The following is a 23,000-nucleotide window of genomic DNA, read 5'->3' on the forward strand; positions in this document are numbered from 1 at the left end:
AAACCTTCAATTGTTTGTCTGTTTTTCCAGTGAAAACTCACTTTCCCCTAAACTTAATATAGACTTCCATGACGCAGAGTCCCATAATGAAAGGCCTGGCCGCCACTGTAAACCTTTGTGACTCCCTCCTGTTCTGCCCCCAGTCATTGGCAGAGGCAATATGTGACGTGACAAGATGAAAGACATCTAGAACTAAACAACCCATTCTCAGGTTAACCAGTTTCTGTGGCTACACATGGTGAAGCTTCCATTGCGAGTGGTGATGGGAAGGCCAGACACATGGATATAAGGTGTGGTCTGATTAAGGGTGAACTCCAACAGCCAGAGGTTAATGAGGTGGGTTCAGGTCGCGGCCCGCCTGGCCACACACTGATTAGGAGTAATCGAGTCTCTGGCTGCTTGTACAATCAGCTGGTTTTCATGTCAGTCATGAGGAGCCAGCTTCGCTTTCAGCCTCAAGTTTGATGACTAACAGTCTCGCATTGCCAGACCTTCTTTGAAAAGGTCCAGATTTTAGCTACCATGCTAAACAATCAGATCGACGCCAGCTTGAAGCGATGTAGAGACAGGAAAAGGGAGCTTTTGAGAGATGGACTAACACATTGTTGGTTTTACCCTTTTCATGGCTTGGTTATCGCTATGGAAATAGCCCCTAAAACCTAGAAAAGCACCTATCACCCCTGTAAAATATAGCATGTATAACACCAGCCTCATCCTTCACAGTTGGATTACTTTGGAAGCAGATCCAACAAAAGGTTGTCCTTTATCCTGGACCCACTTTAGCTGCCTTCCGACCGGAGGGATTTTTGCAGTTCCTAGAACATAAAATTCCTAGAACCCTTTTTTTCTCGTGTTCCGACTGGACCAATTTGGGGATTTTTAAGTTCCTCTGGCCGCAGTTCCTGTAACTCTTTCAGCTCCTACTTCAGGGCAGGCTCTTTTCGCTGTTCCCTTTTCAGCATATGAACCTAGGTCAACGAGGGTCGGGTTTCCGTTACAGACAGACCAACAACGGGACAATTTTAACAATTTTCACCATCTTATTCATCACTAAATTCACTTCTGACAACGTTTTAGGTGAGAAATTAACTGTTTAGATTTCGAATATAGGCAGTCTCGTGCAAATTGATGCCGAATTGACAATTTGCTTCAAAGTTTTCGGAGTTGAGAAGCTCCATGAAGTGAGGCGACAGCCAGCAGGCGCCTGCCCCGGCCTCTAGCTCGTCACTCAGCCAGTCATGCTCAGACACCTCGCTGTAAGCTGGAGGTCTCTCAGACCGCTCTCGTAAATAAGAGGCTTTTATTTCGCCGTTGACTGATAGTTTGTTTAAGTATCACAACACGTCCATCATAAGATTAACGGGAACCTGTGGTTAACTGTCTTTTCAGAGTTAAACTCCACACACACACACACACACACACACACACACACACAGTCACACACGTCCACAGCGCAGCAGGCAGAGGCGGGGGAGAGAGAGATACCCGTTTCTCTTCGGGAGACTTGTTTAAATTATGACACATATGCTTTTTTTGGTGTATTTGTGTTCTGATTTTAACGCTATAAAGACCGTTGCCGTGCTTGCATCACTCTCTTACCCCTCCTATAGTCCCTATGGCCACTTGGCCAGTGGGAATGCAAATGGAAAAAACTGTTTTGGGGGGAGAGTAGTTAGTAGATCTGTTTAGAAGTGGACTATTCCTGTAACTACGTTCCTGTAACTACTTGGTTGGAAAGCGGCTTTTGAGATCAGGGTTACACTTCCAGCATGGCTCACCAGTAGTCTCGCATAGCCAGACCTTCCTCCACAGCACTGCGGAAGAGGGTCTGGCTAGTCCACACAGCATTCTGGGATGGGAGGAAAACGTGCTCTGGTTTATTGGCATTTCTTTAAACCAATCACAATCGTCTTGGGCGGTGCTAAGCGCCAGACGGAGCCACGGTGCCTCTGCTAAATAGTCTCAGGAAGGAACTTGTTTTGGTGGAACATGTGTACGTTCAAAAGTAGTTTTAGTCGTGCAACAGAAAACTCAGATTGGACAGATAGTCTAGCTAGCTGTCTGGATTTACCCTGCAGAGATCTGAGGAGCAGTTAACCATAGTCCTCACAAATCCACCAGAGGTTAGAACGCCAACACAAAGAAAGAGGAAGGGGACGGACATCCGGTGAACCTCCGGCAGCTCCAGAACAATCCCGTAAATGAATCGTCATCGTTATGGATTACTTAGACACAAAAACATGGAAAAATAGGGTCCAGGTTAAAAAAAAAAACGGTACCCCTTATTGTTTAATGTGGTATTCTTGGTATGGTGGTAGATTGACAGTCTGTGACCTGTGGCATCCAGTGAATCTTGATTATTTTCCTTCCTTCCCTCAGCTTGTGACAGTAGCCACTGGGGTCCCCACTGTAGTAACAGATGTCAGTGCCAGAACGGCGCTCTGTGTAACCCCATCACCGGAGCCTGCATCTGCACTCCTGGGTATAGAGGATGGCGCTGCGAGGCCCAGTGTGAAGTGGGCACCTATGGAAACGGATGCCAGCAGAAATGCCAATGCCAGAATGGAGCCGCCTGTCACCATGTGACCGGAGAATGCAAGTGCTCACCAGGATACACTGGAGCTTTGTAAGTCGGAGGACAGAATGTGTGAGAATCTGTTTCCTGTTTCTAATCCCAATATTGACATTAAAGTAAAAGCTCCGTGCCTACTGAGAAGCACTTTTTATGTTTGGGTAGCAGTCAGTTTTGTTTTCTATGTTGCTGGATATGTTAACATGTATGACATGTCTTTCCAAATACATGATTCTCTAGTGCAGGGGTCTTCAATGTTTTTTAAGCCAAGGACCCCTTAACTGAAAGAGAGATGGAGGAGGGACTCCATACTATATATATTGGATAAAATTAAGTTGCATATTAAACTGGGCCTACAATAATGTGTATGGCAGCCTAAAGCCTTTATGCATACCTTTTTTGCATAGAATACTAAGCTATTAAAATAGCCAAATAATTGTTGGTATGATCTTATAAATCATGTTTTTATGTTAAACATACATGTGTCACAGTGAATCCTTAGGATGAGCTGTATCTGTGCATGGCTACCTTAGTGACTACCTTACCAGGCCAGTCAGCAATGGGGATTTATATCTGCTAATAATATGTTGGATTCATGTTCAGACTTAACAATAATTTGGACACCCCCCTGCATTGACTCTGAGGACCCCCTAGGGGTCCCGGACCCCCTGGTGAAGATCCCGGCTCTAGTGCCTTTGTTTGGTGTCAGAGTACAGTATGTGCTCATCTTTTTTCTATGAGTCGACTCAGAACCAAGTTTCTAAAGAAACCAGGTCAGACTGCTAAAGGGAGGCTCAATGACTATGTTTACATGCACATAGTATTCCAGTTTTCCCCTTTATTCTGAAAAAGACAATATTCCATCTAAGCTATTGACATGGATAAAGAAAATGAATATTCCACTAATATTCCCGTTTACATGCAGCCGTGCAAAATAGGACTTTGTGTCTTAAAGCAACACTAGAGAACTTTTCCCGCTTCGGTCCCCCTACAGGTTGTCAAATTGGAACTATAGCTCGCACTACCCGATCTGGCAAACTTGCATAATGTAATGTAATGGACAATTCTGCTTCCAACCTGTAGGGGGACCGAAGCGGGTGTCTTTATTTTTTTCTGGCCATTTTTATGTAAGGCACTCTTCTTTCAGTAACCCTTCCTCTTCTACCGAGCCTCCAATTCACTGTAAGAAATGTTATCTATGGCCTTATTTGCACCCTGGCTCTATTAGGTTTTGGACTGTTGGTTAAGAGTGAAAAATATTAATGGGATGCTGTTTTTTTCCTTGCTAGCTGTGAAGCCCTGTGTCCTCCCGGTAAACATGGACAGCAGTGTGAGGAGAGATGTCCGTGTCAGAACGGAGGAGTGTGTCACCATGTGACTGGAGAGTGCTCCTGTCCTGCAGGATGGATGGTACGCATCGTTATCGTCAATCACACTCCCCATTGACCATTGGGACATTACATGAGCAAAAGCACCTGAAATGAATTAACAATATTCAGATTCAGAACACTTCATTAATCCCTGATTCATTTTTACACTCTATCCCATCCATGTAATAAATCAGCATCCACATCCACATCAACATGCCAGTAGCAACAAGAGCATAGATCAACGCTTTGTGCTCAGTAGCCTGATGGCTGAAGGAATGAAAGAATTTGCATACTGATTAGTTTTCCGTGCAGGAACATAATAGCTCCGCCCTACTTGTTTCTTCCACAGAGAGCTGAGGTCTTTCCGCTGGACTTCAGTGATCTTGGAGTAGACCTTAACATATGTTTAACAGACCGTTTTTGTCCTTCACAGACACCCCATTAAACCAGCACACAAATGAGAAAGTTAAAAGTTTGATAAAAGATACATACACCGAAAGAGTTTAGCTTCCCTAGCAGATTCTCTGCTGTCCCCTCTACAGTCTGTTCTCACTGAATTTCAGCTGCGAATCAAACACTGTTCCCAATCTTGTTAATAAACTATGTGAAGTCAGAGGTGCTAATGTAGCGGTTGTGTACTCTCGTGCGTTGTGTATATTGATGAAACATGCTTCAACCAGCCGTTTATTACCTAGTAAGTAACACAGGAGAACAGTGACAGTAGGTCTCCACAGTTCGCCATAGCCAGTCTCACAAGGAATGCATGGAGACGCCACATACAGACTGTAAATAAATTTCGCGGTGCACCGCAAGTCTGCAGGGGCACAGCAGAAGCCACCCCCGATACACACAACCAGGTCTCCATGGCTTTTACTTCAACAATAAATCTCTGGAAAAATAAACTAATTCAAAACAAGATAAAAAGCAGTATAAAACAAGACAGTATAACAGTATACAAATAAACTGACTGATAATAAATCCTATAAAAGGCCAATTTTTAATTAATACACAGTGACAGTGAAATCACACTAAGGGCCTAACAGAATGTAGCAGCAGACTGGGCATGACACCAGCAGAATAAAGATGGTGTACAAAACCTGGGAAATCCTCCAACTCGCTCTGATAACATGTCAGTATGAGCTGAACCAGAGGAGAGGAGAGTCGTGATACGAGTCGGGGAACGAGCAGCTCCTTTCACACATGTGATAAAGTTAAAAGAGTCCCAGAGATTCAAGAAAGGCGCCATGCATATCAAAGTCTCCTACAATCAGTACCTTGAGGTCATAATGTGGAAGGAGCTCTGAATTCTTGTCAGGAAGAGTTTGTCTTTGAAGTTATAGACTACACTACAGAACAGGGAGCTGTATCCAGGATTAGGAACATCAGTTCGTAGAAACCATTAAAGCATCTATTCAAAGCGTCACATGATGAACAGCATAGATACTGTATGTAAGTTGTCGCTACTGTGTGCAGGGTACAGTGTGTGGACAGCCATGTCCAGAGGGGAGATTTGGACAAAACTGTTCCCAGGAATGTCAGTGTCACAACAACGGCTTCTGTGTGTTGTCCACTGGACAGTGTCTCTGCAGCCCTGGATACACGGGAGAACGGTAAGAGCAACCTTGGTTGTAGTTTTGCATCATTTACAGATTGTTAAATGTGTGTGCACGGTTCACCTGCACATGAGGTGTGTGTGTGTGTGTGTGTGTGCGTGTGTTTGTGTTTGTGTGTATGTATGGAGTTTTGAGACTCTTTTCACAGCTCTGAGTCACGAATGCATGTCGCATATAGCGGTTGGTGGAAAACTTCGGCTTTTCAGCACATTCATGTGAAATTTCAAAGTTGCAGAGGCATTTTCCCCAAAAGATAGAATAGCATATCACAATTTCAATGAAATTTAGGGAAAATGTTCTGCTACAGGGTATAAGTCTATCCAACTACAACAAACAAAAACAACAAAACAATACCCAAATATACATGTTTAAGGTAACAATTTCACAAATAATCCCATATCTTTCAAATTAAACTGTCATGAGAATGACACAGACTGACATTCCCTGACATAGTGTGTGCCTAGTAAAGAGAAGGCTGGCTGCACTGGGTTGTGTGTGGGCTAGGACTGCACCATATGAGGACAATACGCAATACATGATAACGTTGTTGAATATCGCAATAGCGCTATTACTTGCCATAAATAAACAGATATTAAAGTGTACTCAGTTCTGCTGCTTTCAGTATTCTGCTAAAACTAAAGCTAAACTGCTTGTTGAATTTAAATGAAATGAAAGAAATGTCCATTTTACATGTTTGTATTGAAGAAGTTGAATACTTGGCACCACTAAAAAAAGAATGACAGTTACAGTTAAGATACGTTATAAAGTACAGTTTCCTGCGGGTATTTTCCTTCAGCTAACACAAAGAATCTCTGTGGGTCTCTCGCGATGTGTCCCAGCTCATATGGGACATATGGTGTCTCCCTTAGACATAGGGTGAGAAAAGGGGTTGAAAAAATGCATGATGAAATGAAAAATGCCAGTCTTATTCTTTAAAGGTGCTTTAACGTATTGACTGATAATTATGCTGACATTTAATTTCCACCTGAATTGGAAGCTGTATCTATTTGACTGTATTTGTAACTCCGAGAGATTAAGCCTAAAGGTGCGGGTATACTCGTGCTCGACACCGTGCACGGGCCGCCGTAGATGGCACGCGCCCTACGAGCACGCACAGAGTCGTTTATGCTCAACGCATTGTTTGTTGCACTACTCTCCGAAACACCAGAGGGCGTACAGACAAAATAATCTGTGAATGAGCAAGAAGTAGTAGAGAAGAAACCGGAAGGAAAGGAGAGCGCTGCCTGGCAACAGTAGTAAACACATCCATGTTAAACACCAGTGTACCACGAAACATTACATTTATCTCCTCTAATCATTGACGTGACTGGTGTTCATCTCCAAATCGAAATGACTGTCTGCATATGAAGAACACTCTTTCCATGAAGCCGTTTATTAGCTTTGATAAAACAATCTCTCGTGTTTTTCCACACTATCCAGCTAAATGTTTCTTCTTTTCCCAGTGTGGTGTCTCTCTCTGACCAAATATTTAAGGCTGTTGGACTCTCTGTGGTCTGTACCTGGAGAATCATACAGATTTTTGTACAGACGAACCAGTTCTTCCCAGCCGACCGTGTTGAACTGAAAGCGCAGCCCTTGCAGTGGGGCGCGTAGTTAAAAAAATTCAGAGGTGCACGACCACGCGCCGCGACAGCTTGCGGGGCCTTCGCGCTTGAATCGACAGCCGTGGTGACGTCATTTTATGGCGCGTGCACCTCGACCCCCACGACCTTGTTGTCCCCTCTGGACCTGATTATGACATTCTGAGGAGTAAAACAAACCAACCACAAACCAAATCATCTGTGTCTGCTTAAATCTTCCACATCCTCCAGAGAGAAGAGCAAAACCAAAACCAGGAAGCCCAGTCAGTGTTTTCACAGACAAATCCTAGCGCCATGCAGGGCTTTCGCCCGTATAATTAGCAATATCAAAGAGCACACACTATATACTTTAGCAGACCAGTGACGAGACAGGAATAGCCCGTCCATGTGGCCTTTCATGAATGTTTAAGGGAAGCCAAACGTCACAATATAGCACTGCTTAAAACTGGGCTGGCCATGCCACGCCCGAACCCAATATCTGTCCCTTGGAGGAAGGAACACCACAGTGTTTGGCAGTGTTGGAATGTAACTGAGTACATTTACTCCAGTACTGTACTTCTGTCCAAATGTTGAGGTACTTGTACTTTACTTGAGTATTTTCTTTTCATGCCACATTCTACTTCGCTACATTTCAGAGAGAAATATTGTACTTTTTACTCCACTATTCATCTGACAGCTTTAATTACTTTTAGACCATTAAACACACAACTGTTTGGATCCTTTCCGCTTTCTAAAATGGGAGGAGAGTTCTTTACTTGTAATACTTAAACTACATTTTCCTGATGATACTTCCAGACTTTTACCTAAGTAGCATTATAAAAAGATAGAAATAAGCCTTTTCAACCAAACATTTTCAACGCAGGACTTTTGCTGTAACAGAGTATTTTTGCAGTGTGGTATTAGTACTTTTACTTAAGTAAAGGATTTGAATACTTCTTCCAACGCTGGCTGTTTGACAGTGGTTTGCAAGAATGTAGATGATAAAATATGGTGTTAAAGTATCAGAGACAACAACATTAACTGTCAAGTGAAGCTTCTGTCAAATCTTTTAAACACACATAAGATCCTATTGGTCCTTTTTCTTCTTCTTGCCTGCTCTAAATGATGGGACTGGAGGAGGGCATTTCTTTTTCAGCTTGATTTGGTGGTTGGACTGGTATATATTTGTACTGTAACTATGGAAGAGGTAATGAGGACCCACTGCATTCATTTTCAAACTGTTTGTTTGCAGATGGTTTGTTTAGCTTAGCTGCAGCCCCATTAGCTGAAGCTCTGTGATTCAGTTCATGGAACCACCGCAGAGCTTTTTTACTGCCGGCAGCAGTGTGTGGTGGATCCAACTAGTGCAAACTCCATGACACTACACTCACCGGTGGACGTTGAATCATGATGTATTTTAGGCTACATTTACATTTCTACGTTTTGGTTTTCAAGTTTTGAGCCAAAAGCGATCTCCATGTTTTTATCTCCAGTAGAAGAACTAATCTCTGTTTAAACTAACACGCCCAAACCTCATATCTCATCAACATTCTGGTATACTGGACATAAACAGGAGGCAGCGTGGAGACTCCGACCACTGCTGGTAGTTACCATGGTAACGTTAGCAGCTTTAGTCTCAGAGTAGGTGACGTCTTGACCGATGAGACCCAATCAGGAGGAGAAACGTTGGCGTCAGTGTCGGTGTTGTCAAAGGTCTCCGTTTGAAACACAACCCCGCAGATTCAGAACCACAACGGGTCAGAAGTGTTTCCTAATGTCTCTGGTTTAGGTGCTCGGAAACACCAGAGCAGGGGGAATGAGAGGGGGAAACACCAGAGCAGGGGGAATGAGAGGGGGAAACACCAGAGCAGGGGGAATGAGAGGGGGAAATGACAGAGCAGGGGGAATGAGAGGGGTAAACACCAGAGCAGGGGAATGAGAGGGGTAAACACCAGAGCAGGGGAATGAGAGGGGTAAACACCAGAGCAGGGGGAATGAGAGGGGTAAACGCCAGAGCAGGGGGAATGAGAGGGGGAAACACCAGAGCAGGGGGAATGAGAGGGGGAAACGACAGAGCAGGGGGAATGAGAGGGGGAAACACCAGAGCAGGGGAATGAGAGGGGTAAACACCAGAGCAGGGGGAATGAGAGGGGTAAACGCCAGAGCAGGGGGAATGAGAGGGGGAAACGACAGAGCAGGGGGAATGAGAGGGGGAAACGACAGAGCAGGGGGAATGAGAGGGGGAAACGACAGAGCAGGGGGAATGAGAGGGGGAAACGCCAGAGCAGGGGGAGTGAGAGGGGTAAACACCAGAGCAGGGGGAATGAGAAACGTAGCAGAAGATATTCGTTTATAAACCAAAACATAGCGATGTAAAATGCAGTCTTAGTTATTCTTAGCCAACACTGTTCTAGGGCTAGATTTCTCAACATTGTGATTGGTTGGATATTCCTGGTCCCCAGAGGTGGATTCCTAGTGTTTGGTGAGCCAACCAGACATGTACAAGGGGGTCGCACCGGCCCCCCTGAAATATAATTGGTCCCCCCTGGTTTTTTAATTAATTGAAAGGTTTTTTTACGTTTGTTTCAAGGCTTTTTTAAACACTTTTTCAATGCTTTGAAAACTTTTTTTGCCGCTTTGACTCTTGCTAATCCAAGTGCTGGTTAATAATTTATGGTAATGGTTGTAAATAGCTAGGTTAACTACGTTAATAACTTAATAACACCTTTTGAAATGTGTCTCTTGCTGTGAACAGGTGCCAGGACGAGTGTCCAGTTGGAACTTACGGCGCTGGCTGTGCAAAGACATGTCGCTGTAAGAACAAGGGCAAGTGCTACCACACCAACGGGCTGTGTCTGTGTGAGCCGGGATACACGGGGGAGATATGTGATGTCCGACTGTGTCCTGAAGGACACTACGGCCTCCGCTGTGACAGGATGTGTCCGTGCTCCGCCCAGAACACACGCAGGTACGCAGTAAATAATGTTCAAACTTAGCCCCGCATGTAGTCGCTGGGGTCAAGGGCATAGCTGACACTAGGTACGGGGGGGGGGACATGTCCCCCGCACTTTACATGTCGATGCCCTCTGTCCCCCACACTTATTTGAACGCACCATAAGTAGGTGCACATGTTACTCAGGTTGCATCAGTTGATTGATAGACTCATATACCGTAGATATAGGCAATAATAAAATAATATACATTATAATACAAATATATACAAAAACATGTAGGAAAGAAAACTCATTAAATGCAATAATTAAGATCTGTGTATATGATGGAAAAGTGGCATTAGAATGTGCAGAGGCCACCAAATTTGGGCTATTACAGCCAAAAAATTCCCTGGGGGGGGAATTTGCCCCGCTACACTACCCCCAAATGTCAGCGTTTCCATCAATCATATATGAAATGTAGGCTACTTGGACTCTGCGATTTGGTGAAACAAATGGTAGGAGATCTTTTCAATAAAAATCATCCTGCTGAACAATCAGTCCCCCTCATTTTGGAAATTACAGCTACGCCCCTGGCTGGGGTCAATTTAATGTTTCCGATTTGAACATCTTGATAAACAGAGTCAAGTTTTGTCAGTCAGTTGCTTAAATTGGCAGCACGGTGGCCCAATGGTTTCACTGTGGCCTCACAGTAAACCCTGGTCGTCCCGGGCCTTTCTGTGTGGAGTTTGCATGGTCCCGGGGTTTTCTCCGGGTGCTCCGGTTTCCCCCACCACTAAAAACATGTTACCCTCCCTCTCACTTAATTGGAAGTCGCTTTGGATAAAAGCATCTGCTAAATGACATGTAATGTAAAATGTTCCAATATTGCTCTTAGTGTTCAAATCTGTATATTTTAAATCCAACTGTTAACAGGTGTCACTAGGACGTTTGTGAGTGTGATTGTTGACCCTGCAGACAGCTGACTGCTGTGGGCCAGTAGGCAGTGATCAGTTAGGCTGGCACAGCTGGCGGGGGCATGTGTCTGCAGAGAACAGCTGTTCTGCTGCTCCTCTATGGGAGCGCTGTGTCAGGTGGGCCAGCTGTCAATCCAACACAATCACTAACAAATACAGGCAGCTCCCACCTGTGATACTGCAGATCATCATAGAGACTTTCCGTTTCTTCAGTATCAAGCAGAGCCTAACCTACACAGTTACTTAAAGGTCACTTATTATGTTCATTTTCAGGTTGATACTTTTTGGGGTTTTTACTAGAACATGTTTACATGCATTAATGTTAAAAAAACACTTTATATCTGTCATACTGTCTGAGTCTGTCTGAATATACTTGTATTCCTTGTATTCTATTTCCCCTCTGTCTAAAACACTCTGTTTTAGCGCCTGTCTCTTTAAGCCCCCCTCCTGAAAAAGCCCAGTCTGCTCTGATTGGTCAGCATTTCCGGGTCTTCAGCATCTGCACTTTTAGAGTCTCCGCACCGTCATTGCAGCCGGAGAATGACTGTAACGGCACTGTAGCAGAACTTTCTACCTATGTATAGTACAGTTGTGACATCACAACCGTACAGGAAGTCCTGACGCCTGGTTTAAAGGCACAGTTTCTGAATACAAGCTGTGTGCCTGTTTCTCTGTGGATTGAGCATTTTGATACTTATTTATATAGCAACTGCACCTGCTTTATAATCAAACAAGACCTGGATATCTCACTTTTTACAATATGGAACCTTTAAGGATCAATAGAGAGAGCCTCTCAGAACAAACTTATTATAAAATATTGGGGGTTTGGGTTTTTTCTCTCTGACTGTGCCAAATGTCATCACATGTGGCAATATCACACAATGTCAAGTGGGAAGAGCAAAAGAGAGCGTAGCAAAATTATTTCATTAGCCTGATAAGATACCGATAACGTCAGTAACGAACGAAAAAAAGTAAACCATCAGCTTTGGCTCTCTCCTGGTCTCAAATTTGGTAGTACCAGCTGGGTTCAGTCAGCCTGCATTCACACTGCCTGCGTCGGCCACCAGACACCACAGTGAAAACGCAGGTCTTTCCATTGATTTTGAATGGAGGTAGTGTGTTTAGGCTGCAGCGGGGACCGACTCAACTTTTGGAGAAACGCAACCACTTCACGCTGCGGAGGCCAGACTTGTCGTTGTGTTTTGAGGCTGGATATAAGAGTCCCGTACAGGAAACAGGAAACAGGAAACATCACTGCCTCTATCTCTGCCACAATAACGTTTTAAAACACCAAACGCAAGCTGTGAACTGTTCCCTCAGTCCCTCCGTCTCTTTTCTTTCTCCGGGAAATGAAGCTGCCTTTAAGTACGCTTGGAAAGGTCTAGGAGATCTATAAATCTGACGGAAAACTGTGAAATATTAAAGTCTACTTGTGCTACGTTGGGGGGTTAAATAACACAACATGATGTCACACAAATGAGCCATTTGAGTGACATTCCCAGGCGCCTGGATAGCTCAGTTGGTAGAGCAGGCGCCCATATATAGAGGTTTACTCCTCGACACAGCAGGCCCAGGTTCGACTCTGACCTGCGGCCCTTTGCTGCATGTCATTCCCCCTCTCTCCCCTTTCATGTCTTCAGCTGACCTGTCAATAAAGGCCTAAAAATGCCCCAAAAATAATCTTAAAATTTTTTTTTTTAAAAGTGACACTCCCTCCACCGCACCACCCTGCGGAAATTCGCCGGATCCCCTTTTGCTGATGTGACCACAGCCTAAAAGATGTGGGTACGGCCAGCTTCTGGTCTCAGTTTTAGGCCCTTGCAGAACTCTAGTCCCTTAGCACAGATGCTGAAAAAGGCCCTCACCCTACCCAAACCATCTTAAAGGAGAAGATGTTTTTGTAAACGTGATGAAGGACTTTTCTACTCTCTGTTCTCAGAGAACAGGGGTTACCAGGAAATGTGTCAAAGTAATAATAATCATTACACACAGCCAAGTCTGTCTTTGGGGCTCCCCTCACAACCTTGGCCCCCTGGTGCTGGGTCTGATGGCCTGCCTCACTAATGAATCCATGGTAATGAGGTTCAGCTGGTCTGTCCCCCATAATATGCCATTCAATTATATAAAAAAGGCCTAGAGAGGATGATTGCAAAGATGCTACAGTACCTTTCCTATTGAAATGTAGTCAGTACAAGCGGGCGACATATGTTTCTATTAGACTGTATTGTTCCCAGTGCTCTTGGAATATGTGATATTTTATTTACTCACCGCAAAGATGGAGTTGATTCAGGTTGGCATAAGGAGCAGGTGTTTTCTGTGCCACATTAAACTGGAGTGGAAACCCAAGCGGCACACACCGGCACCCTGCTGGTCAGGTTTTGGAGTACATTGTGCACCCACTCAGAACAGGGAGAAACTATTTGAACTGAGATACGGTTGGACATCATGTCGCACAAAGTCCAAACACATTTGTTTTAAGCATAATAAACTCTTCAGGCCAGGGGTTCTTAAACACATCACTCAAAGGTCTGCGTCTGATTTTTATTCCAGGTCAACGGTCTGGAACAATTGGGAATAACAACACCTGCTGTTTTTTGAGCTTCATGCCGTAAAAGTACAGCAGTATTCTCAGCTTCATGTAGTAAAAGGAAGTTTTTGTGGCTTCGACCTTTTTTTCTGGCATTTTCCGCCTTTTCTTTTTTGCTTCTGCGGCGCTTTTTGCAACATTTCTGTCGCCTTTGGACACTTTTGTCCCATTTTTCAATGTTTTTGTCACGTTTTCCGACGTTTTAGTCAATTTATTAGTCAACATAACTTGATCAATGGGAAATGTATTTCCACATGGAAACTGTTACACTTCATAAAGCATTGTATTCATAAGACAAGGTATGGGCCGGGTCCGGATTGACTTGCCGGTTGGTCCACATCCACATGTGGACCTTGGTCCAGACTTTGAGAAGCCCTGCTTTTGGCCCTGGTAGGCCCATAAAGATTCAGTTACTGAAAGTTCAGGTAACTGAAATCTAAGGCTACATTTACACTACTACGTTTTAGTTTAAAAACTTACAAACGTTTGCGCCCGGCATCCGCAGTAATTTTGTGTTTCCGAGCCCCTAAAACTGAGACATTTGGAAGCACTGCTGCCCCCGTTTTGGTTTGAAAACTGTGGGGTTGCTCTGTAGTCAGGACGGACACAAACGGAGACATTTGGAAACGATGACAAGCTAATAAAACCCTGCTCTTACTTTTCCCCGTTGTTGTTCTTTCTCCAAAGTATTTTTAGTTTTTTCTATTCTACATCCATGATTTCCAACCGCAGAGTAAAGTCAGACAATCTGCTTCCTGTTTACACCAGCACGCACATGCCCAGTGTGTGTGAAAGGTGTGTGTGTGTTAATATGGACGTGTTAATATGGACGCAGATTACTTCTGCTACTGGAGCTAAACGCCTTCTGTGTACGGAGATGTTTTTGTCTCAAAATGAAAAATGAAAATGTAGCAGTGTAGATGTGGCCTGAGAATCAATAATAGACCAATAATAGACCTACAGTATGATCAAAAACTAATGAACTAAGGGATGTAACTACAGTTTGTACCTCTTTTGTCACCAGCTGCCACCCAATGTCAGGGGAGTGCACGTGTCAGCCGGGTTGGTCCGGCCTCTACTGCAACGAGACGTGTACTCCGGGATTTTATGGCGAGTCCTGCCAGCAGGTGTGCCAGTGCCAGAACGGTGCTGACTGCCACAGTGTGAGCGGAGAGTGTATCTGCGCTCCAGGGTTCACGGTAAACCATTTTCTAACATGTCCCAATGTCAACGAATGCTTTAGGTCAAATTATGGTGTCAATCCATGATGCTTACACAGTGTGTGGATTAGGGCTGGGAACCCAATTCAGTATTTTTTAGGCAGCAACCGCTTAGCAGCCTCTAAAGTAGCAAGTATTGAAAAATGCCTCGTCATTCAAAACCCAATTTCAACACCTACGGAGTAAATCTCATCAGCGTCAGTGAGCCAATCAGCATACAGCATGCTTCTACCAAGATCTAATAATGTCTGTGATTGGCTGTCTAACGTTACACGTCATAGAGACACACACGCGTAGTAGGAGCTGAGAAATAAATACATAGATTTGTGCCGTAATGTGTAATGTTGTCATTTTATTTTGTTAAAATTGGATTTCATAAAATCGGTATTGAAAAAACAATCGTTCAGGAACTGGTATTAAAGTCACGGTATTGGTATCTGTACTGGTATCAAAAAGTGTTGAACGATACCCAGCCCTATTGTGGATGTGGGCTCGTCACCTGGCTAAAGCCCTCGAGGCTAATTTTTTATAATTGTGTTTATAGAAATAAAATTTACTTGACTCAACTGAATCCCATCCAGCGGACCCAGACCAGACAGTACTACTTTTGGAACTGAGAATATTCATTCTCAATATTCCTTCAATGAAACTACTGAGAATGTCAGTCCTGCAGTGCATGGCTCCATGTGCTCACTCAGTATCAGTTCTCAGAATATGGCCCTTTGCTAACATCTGGTGGCAGCTGTTAGAACTACATGTCATACACCAATGTGTCCCAATCCAGATGGGACACTACTAACATTACATACAGAGGCATGGAAAAAAGCAGGAAAGCTTAACAAATCTCACATACATTTTATATGCTGATAGTAGCTTTTAGTGGTGGAATGTTTTTACTCCAGTACTGTACTTCAGTCCAAATGTTGAGGTACTTGTACTTTACTTGAGTCTTTTCTTTTCATGCCACTTTCTACTTCTACTCCGCTACATTTCAGAGAGAAATATTGTACTTTTTACTCCACTACATTCATCTGACAGCTTTAGTTACTAGTTACAGTACCAGTTGTGTGTTTAATGGTCTGATCATCTCATCTGGACTTGTAGCTGTTATATTGTTGACTAGTTTACTTTAGAATCAAACATCAGATTTTATAAACTACATGTGTTTTGTGTGCAGAAATCTGTGTAAAGTAACTAGTACGTTACTAAAATGCGAGGATTTTTCAGAATTAAGTACTTTTACTTTTAATACTTCAAGTACATTTTCCTGATGATACTTACATACTCACAAAAACTTCTCTCTGATTATATGACAATATACTGCATATATTTATATGTATATATATATATATATATATATATAAATATATGATATTTACAGTACATTTACTGCCAGTTCTAACTATCTGTCTGTGTTGACCCGCCCAGGGTCCGAACTGTTCAGTCCCCTGCCCAGCTGGGACGCATGGAGCACACTGCTCCTCTAGCTGCACCTGCAAGAACAGAGCACAGTGCTCACCTGTGGACGGATCCTGCTCCTGTAAACCAGGTGAGAGGGAGGGAGGGAGGGAGGAGAGGATGGATGGAGGGAGGGAGAGAGGAGAGAGGGAGGGAGGAGAGAGAGGAGAGGAGGGAGGGAGGGAGAAGAGAGAGGAGAGGATGGAGGGAGGGAGGGAGAAGAGATAGAGGGAGGGAGGAAAGGAGGGAGGGAAAGAGGGAGGGAGGAGAGGAGGGAGGGAGGGAGAGAGAAGAGAGAGAGGGAGGGAGGGAGAGAAAAGAGAAGAGAGAGAGAGAGAGAGAGAGAGAGAGAGAGGGAGAGGGAGGGAGGAGAGAGCCAGGGAGGGAGGAGGGAAGGAGGAGGAGAAAAGAAGAGAGGAGACCTGATAACTCAGTGGTCTGAAAGTGTCTTGATTCTGTTTCCAGGGGACCTGAAGAAGTAAAATGTTAATAGCTCAGACCTCAACTAGAGAGATTAGTCATAATAATTAGTTCTGAACTTTAAAGCTGCAGTAAGCGATGCTGCGCAAACATTGTTGATATTTGAACTCAACTGCCAAACAAATACAACCCCCCCTTCAAATGCACCGCCCCCCAGAATCACGGACAGATAACTACTGGCCGGCCGGCACATTGACATGCTGCGTGTGTTCAGGGATCATACTCGGGTTCGAACATGTACAGCTGAGCTGTAGCCATGGTAATCTTCCTAGGTACTGCGCATGTGCGACTCCCAACAAAGATGTTACAGCAGTGAGAGGTCTCACTCTGTAGCTAAAACAGAGAGCTCAACACACAGGGTGAAAAGAGGAGCTGCAGCAATGAGCAGTACAACAGAAATATGGTGTTTTTTGAAAAGTAAACCATGTAAACCTATTCTGATATAACCTCTAAATACAATTATGAACCTGAAAATGAGCATAATATGAGCTCTTTAAATAGTTCTGGCCTTGTGTGACCAGGGTGGCACGGAGTGGACTGCTCCATCAACTGCCCCAGCGGGACCTGGGGTCTGGGCTGCAACCTCACCTGTCTGTGTGGGAACGGAGGGGCGTGCAACGCCCTGGACGGTCTCTGCACCTGTGCCCCGGGCTGGAGGGGAGAGCGCTGTGAACTCCACTGCCAGGTGAGAGGACATGGAGGGGGAAAAACCATGAATAATGTTTTACAAAGTACACATTCTTTGTTTGAAGATGATTTGTGCTGGCAGGTCAGTGAGGAAATCACATCTCTACTTCACCTACAATTCACCATTTGAATGATTTCTTTAAAAGGCCCAAGTGGTGCTTTGCGTGTTTTAACACTACACATCACATCCTGATGTTTTCCAGAGGATGCAGCGTGTTGTAGATTTGATTTTGTATTTGTAATTATAAAGTCTCGTAATTGTCGAACTAATACAATTACATAAAAATTAAAACAATTCATGTTATATTAATGAATTAATTAATAAAAAGATCAATTCTTGCACCTTGTACTAGGGCTGGGTATCGTTCAAAAATATTCCATACCGGTACCGATACCAATACTGTGACTTTGATACCAGGTCCTGAACGATACTTTTTTCCAATACCAATTTTATAAAACAAAAATAAATGACAGCATTACACATTACGGCACAAATCTTTGTATTTATTTCTCAGCTCCGACTACGTGAGCCGTAGAGTTCTTCCTGCGTGTCTCTACGACGTGTAACGTTAGACAGCCAATCACAGACATTATTAGATCTTGGTAGAAGCATGCTGCATGCTGATTGGCTCACTGACACTGATGAGATTTACTCCTTAGATATTTAAATTAGATCTTGGTAGAAGCATGCTGCATGCTGATTGGCTCACTGACACTGATGAGATTTACTCCTTAGATATTTAAATTGGATTTTGAATGACGAGGCATTTTTCCATACTGGATACTTTAGAGGTATTTGTTCGCTGCCTAAAAAGTACTGAGTTGGGTACCCAGCCCTAGGTGTACAGCCCATAACAGTGCTTCAAATCACCTTCCAATCAGTCCTTCATTCCGTGCTGTATATTCTCTGAACCAGAGAACGGGGATTCAGGATCCCAGTGCTGGAATGTAACTAAGTACATTTACTCCAGTACTGTACTCTAGTCAAAATGTTGAGGTTCTTTTACTTCACTTGAGTCTTTTCTTTTCATGCCACTTTCTACTTCTACTCCGCTACATTTCAGAGAGAAATATTGGACTTTTTATTCCACTACATTCATCTGACATTTTATATAGGTATTTAAATTGGGTATTGAATGACGAGGCATTTCACGATACTTGATACTTTAGAGGCAATTCAGGCGGTGCCTAAAAAGTACTGAATTCAGTTCCACATTCTAACTGCAGTCCCGTAAAAGCATTCAACACGTTTGTGCATCACTCTCTGTTAGGATGAGAGGCTTGATCTCATACCATACACGCTACTGGGTGGCAGTAGCTCAGTCAGTAGGGAGTTGGGCTGAGAACCGGAGGGTTGGTGTATGGAAGTATGGTGGTGGACTGGTAGCTGGAGAGGTGCCAGATCACCTCCTGGGCACTGCCAAGGTGCTCTTGAGCAAGGCACCAAACCCACAACTGCTTGGGGCACCTTTCCATGGGCATCCCCCTCACTCTGACATCTCTCCATTAGTGCATGTAGAGGTACTGAGCATGTGTGTGTAATGTTTTGTTGCGTTCCACAATGATTTTGAAGCTTTTTCCAATGTTTTTTGTCACTTTTTTCAACGCTTGTTCATTAATTATTTGGTAACACTTTACTTGAAGGTATCTACATAAGAGTGACATGACACTGTCATGAACACATGACACTATCATGACACTGTCATGACACATGAACCCTAACCCTAACCCTAACCCTAACTTGTCATGACAAAAACCGAATGACACTTACTAAAAGAAGCATTATGTCATAAACGTTTATGACTTGTTTATAATGTTTATGACATGTTCATGACAGTGTCATGTCACTCTTATGTAGATACCTTCAAGTAAAGTGTAACCAATTATTTTCTTCAAATGCTATAAAATGGAATAAAATACCCAAATTCAATGAAAGTAGTGAACTCATCATTTATTGTACTTGTGCAGAGCGTTGTATGGAACCATCAACGTTATTACTTTTGGACAATTTTGGTTGAAAGAAACCCAAATTTATAACATAGATTTTTTTTCTTCAAATGGGTTAAATTTGACCCGAGGACAACAGGAGCTTAAAAAGTATGGCCGGTTTCTCTCTGCAGACCACATGACTGCTGCATGTTAATGAGGCTGATCTCTGTGATGTCATGTTGTGCTCCTCAGGACGGTTCCTATGGGCTGGACTGTAGAGAACGCTGCGACTGCAGCCACGCTGATGGATGTCACCACTCCACTGGGCACTGCCGCTGTCTGGCCGGATGGACGGGTAACACCTAACAACAATGTTCTTATGGCCGACTTTCCCCCACATAGTCTGAAGTAGAGCTGCACAATATGCGGAAAATATGTGATATGCGATATTTGAATATCGCCATAACAATATTACTTGCAATAAATAAACAGAAATTCAAGTGTACTCAGTTCAGCTGCTTTCAGTATTCAGCTAAAATACAACAAACTGTTGTTGAATTTAAAAGAAATGAAAGGAAATAATTTCCAACTTTCTTTTATTGAACATTTAATTGAATATAAAATGCACTATTAAAAAAACATTTCCTTTCAACTAACACAAACAATCTCAGACTTTTGCAATGTGTATATTGCACCAGTTGATATTGAGTGTGTGTGTGTGTGTGTGTATGCTTGTTTTACTATATTCGTGGGGTCCAAAAACCGGGGAATACAGTATACTTGTGGGGTCTGCACAGCTTTGTGGGGCCAAAATGCTGGACCCCACAAGGTTAAAGGGCTGTTTGAGGGTTAAGACTTGGTTTTAGTATTAGGGTTAGAATTAGGTTATGGTTAGGGTGAGGGTAAGGGTTAAGGTTAGGCATTTAGTTGTGATGGTTAAGGTTAGGGTAAGGGGCATGGGAATGCAATGACGGGTCCCCACAAAGATAGTGAAACAAACAGGTGTGTGTGTGTCTGTGTGTGTGTGTGTGTGTGTGTGTGTGTGTGTGTGTGTGTGTGTGTGTGTGTGTGTGTGTGTGTGTGTGTGTGTGTGTGTGTGTGTGTGGCAGTAGTTCAGTCCATAGTAGGAGTTGGGTTGGGAGTGTGGACTGGTAGCTGGAGAGATGCCAGTTCACCTCCTGGGCCCTGCCAAGGTGCTCTTGAGCAAGGCACCGAACCCCCTATTCCCCAGGGCGCCTCACTCTGACATCACTCATGTATAGGACCTGAGCATGTGTGTGTATTTCAGGCCTGTGTTTAATGTGTTCTTACAACAGAGTGAAACAATTGTAATTTCCCCCCTGGGGATCAATAAAAGTATAAGTTATCATAATTATGTGCAGGTATCCACTGTGACAGTGTGTGTGCCGAGGGCCGCTGGGGCCCAAACTGCTCCCTCCCCTGTAACTGTAAGAACGGAGCGTCGTGCTCTCCGGATGAGGGGACCTGCGAGTGTGCTCCGGGATACCGAGGCACCACCTGTCAGAGGAGTAAGTCTGAGCACACAGCTAACACTTCACTTACAGGATAAAGAAGTGATAAGAACACCCTACTCTGCAGGTTAATAGCTGAGTTTTGGGAACATGGTGACATCCCTAAAAATAAGTCTGAAAACATGAGTAGTCAGACGATCAGACAGGTTGGTCAAACGTATTTGGAAATGGGATTAATGAGACATTTGACTTTCAGTTTGATCTCCAAAAAAAGTGGTTTAGATCATCTGGATAAAGTGTCAGGTTGCCTGACTGCTCGTGTTTCTGATCCATTAGATTTCATTGTAGTGATGTCCCTGTGTTCCAGTGGAACACACATTAACATACAAGGCACGTCCATCTGTACCAACCCCACCACATTCCATGCCACCCCACCCCTAAGAATATTAAGTTTACATTTAGAATATTTAGATATTAGGTTTTAAATTCTATGCAGATGAAATTAACTTATCTTTGCCTGCAGTCTGCTCTCCAGGTTACTTTGGTCACCGCTGCAGTCAAACCTGTCCCCAGTGCGTCCATAGCAACGGGCCGTGTCACCACGTCACGGGACAGTGTGACTGTCTGCCGGGCTTCAAGGGGGCACTGTGCAACGAGGGTGAGTTCTTTCTGCTGGCTTACAAAGTGTGAATGTTGGCTTTTTAAATGCTGATAGTGGTCACTAAGGCTGGGAAATATATGGATATTATATGGACATTGATATACAAGGCAAGATATCGTCTTAGATTTTGGATTTCTTAATATTGTTAAATCTTAGAGTGTTGTCTTTTCCTGGTTTTAAAGGCTGCATTACAGTAAAGTGATGTAACTTTCTGAACTTACCAGACTTACTAGCTGTTCTATTATTTGCCTTTACTCACAATGGGCCCTATCTTGCACCCAGCGCAGCGCAGAACAAAGCCCGACGCAAGTGTCTTTGCTAGTTTAAGACCGACACAGTTGTCAATTTCCTGTCCAGCGCCCACATCGTTTAAATAGCAAATGCACCTGCGCCCATGTATGGGTGTGTTCAGGTGCATTCTGGGAGTATTGCTATCTTGAGGCAGCAGGAAGTGATTGCGCCATTGACCAACAAAAACCTGGTCTAAAGTCAATAACGCAGCATTTCATTGTTATTTTAACAGCAAATTAGTAAAATGCGCCTAGGCTCGTGCACAGCACGCGCACACTATGCTTGTTACACACACAGGGACGCACAGCAGCACACACACATGCTGAAGATTACAAATAAAAATATTACAATATGAAATAGTATTATGATATGATCTGTTCGCACACATTCACTTAACGCACGAGCAGATCAGTTTCCAAACGCGCCTGGTTTTTAAAGGGAATGGGAGATGATCTCTGATTGGAGACAACACAAAATACAGAAAATAAGCATCTCCCAACACATACTCTCATGAAACCCAAAACATGCTCTCATATACATTAGACAGGTACCTATATAGTAAGCACATTAACTCCTTCTTTCAGTGGCAGTTTTTAATTGAACAGCCCTGTCAGCTGCATTCTCTGCAACAAGTGTAGCACAGCCCTTGCACAATAAGATGTTGCACAACTAACATATGCCCAACCCCAATAGCCTCGTATTGCACAAATGACTCATTTCCACATAACCTATGCAGTACACAATGACATATTGAACAATCCAATAGCCCATGTATTGCACCACTAACATATTGCATAACCCCAATTTATTACATGTTATGCCCAAAACACCCCTCTGATTAATGAAGACACTAAGTACAACCCTTTTGAACCATGCGCCCGGCGCACAGACCCTTTTTTCCGTCATTAAACTAGCAACAGTGGATTCGTACACGCCCTAAACGCACCTGCGCCAGGCGCTTCACGTTGTGAGCTTCGTTAAATTAATGATTATGTATTTAAAATCTAATTGTGAAAATAATTGTGAAAGCACCAATCTTTGATGGGACATCATGACCCATACACACATTATATTTCACTATTTATATATTATACACCATAAATGTTTGAACCAATCAGATTTATTGCCAAGGAATTTGCCTTGGGAGGGGGCGGGAGGCTGCAGGGTCCCAAC

At 43.6% G+C, this 23,000-nt stretch overlaps 1 protein-coding gene across 1 annotated transcript in view; it reads left to right on the plus strand.

Moving 5' to 3' along the window:
* The window catches only part of megf10 (multiple EGF-like-domains 10), an 81,565-nt gene that overhangs the window by 43,133 nt on the left and 15,432 nt on the right, over window positions 1-23,000 (plus strand). The window contains exons 6-15 of the mRNA XM_031282270.2: window positions 2,380-2,626; window positions 3,862-3,982; window positions 5,416-5,552; window positions 9,891-10,103; window positions 14,654-14,828; window positions 16,278-16,398; window positions 17,309-17,472; window positions 19,656-19,758; window positions 20,786-20,932; window positions 21,399-21,533. Coding sequence (XP_031138130.1) covers window positions 2,380-2,626; window positions 3,862-3,982; window positions 5,416-5,552; window positions 9,891-10,103; window positions 14,654-14,828; window positions 16,278-16,398; window positions 17,309-17,472; window positions 19,656-19,758; window positions 20,786-20,932; window positions 21,399-21,533 — 1,563 coding nt within the window. The remainder of the gene's footprint in view (window positions 1-2,379; window positions 2,627-3,861; window positions 3,983-5,415; window positions 5,553-9,890; window positions 10,104-14,653; window positions 14,829-16,277; window positions 16,399-17,308; window positions 17,473-19,655; window positions 19,759-20,785; window positions 20,933-21,398; window positions 21,534-23,000) is intronic.

Source organism: Sander lucioperca, chromosome 14 (assembly GCF_008315115.2).
Source record: "Sander lucioperca isolate FBNREF2018 chromosome 14, SLUC_FBN_1.2, whole genome shotgun sequence".
NCBI lineage: Eukaryota > Metazoa > Chordata > Actinopteri > Perciformes > Percidae > Sander > Sander lucioperca.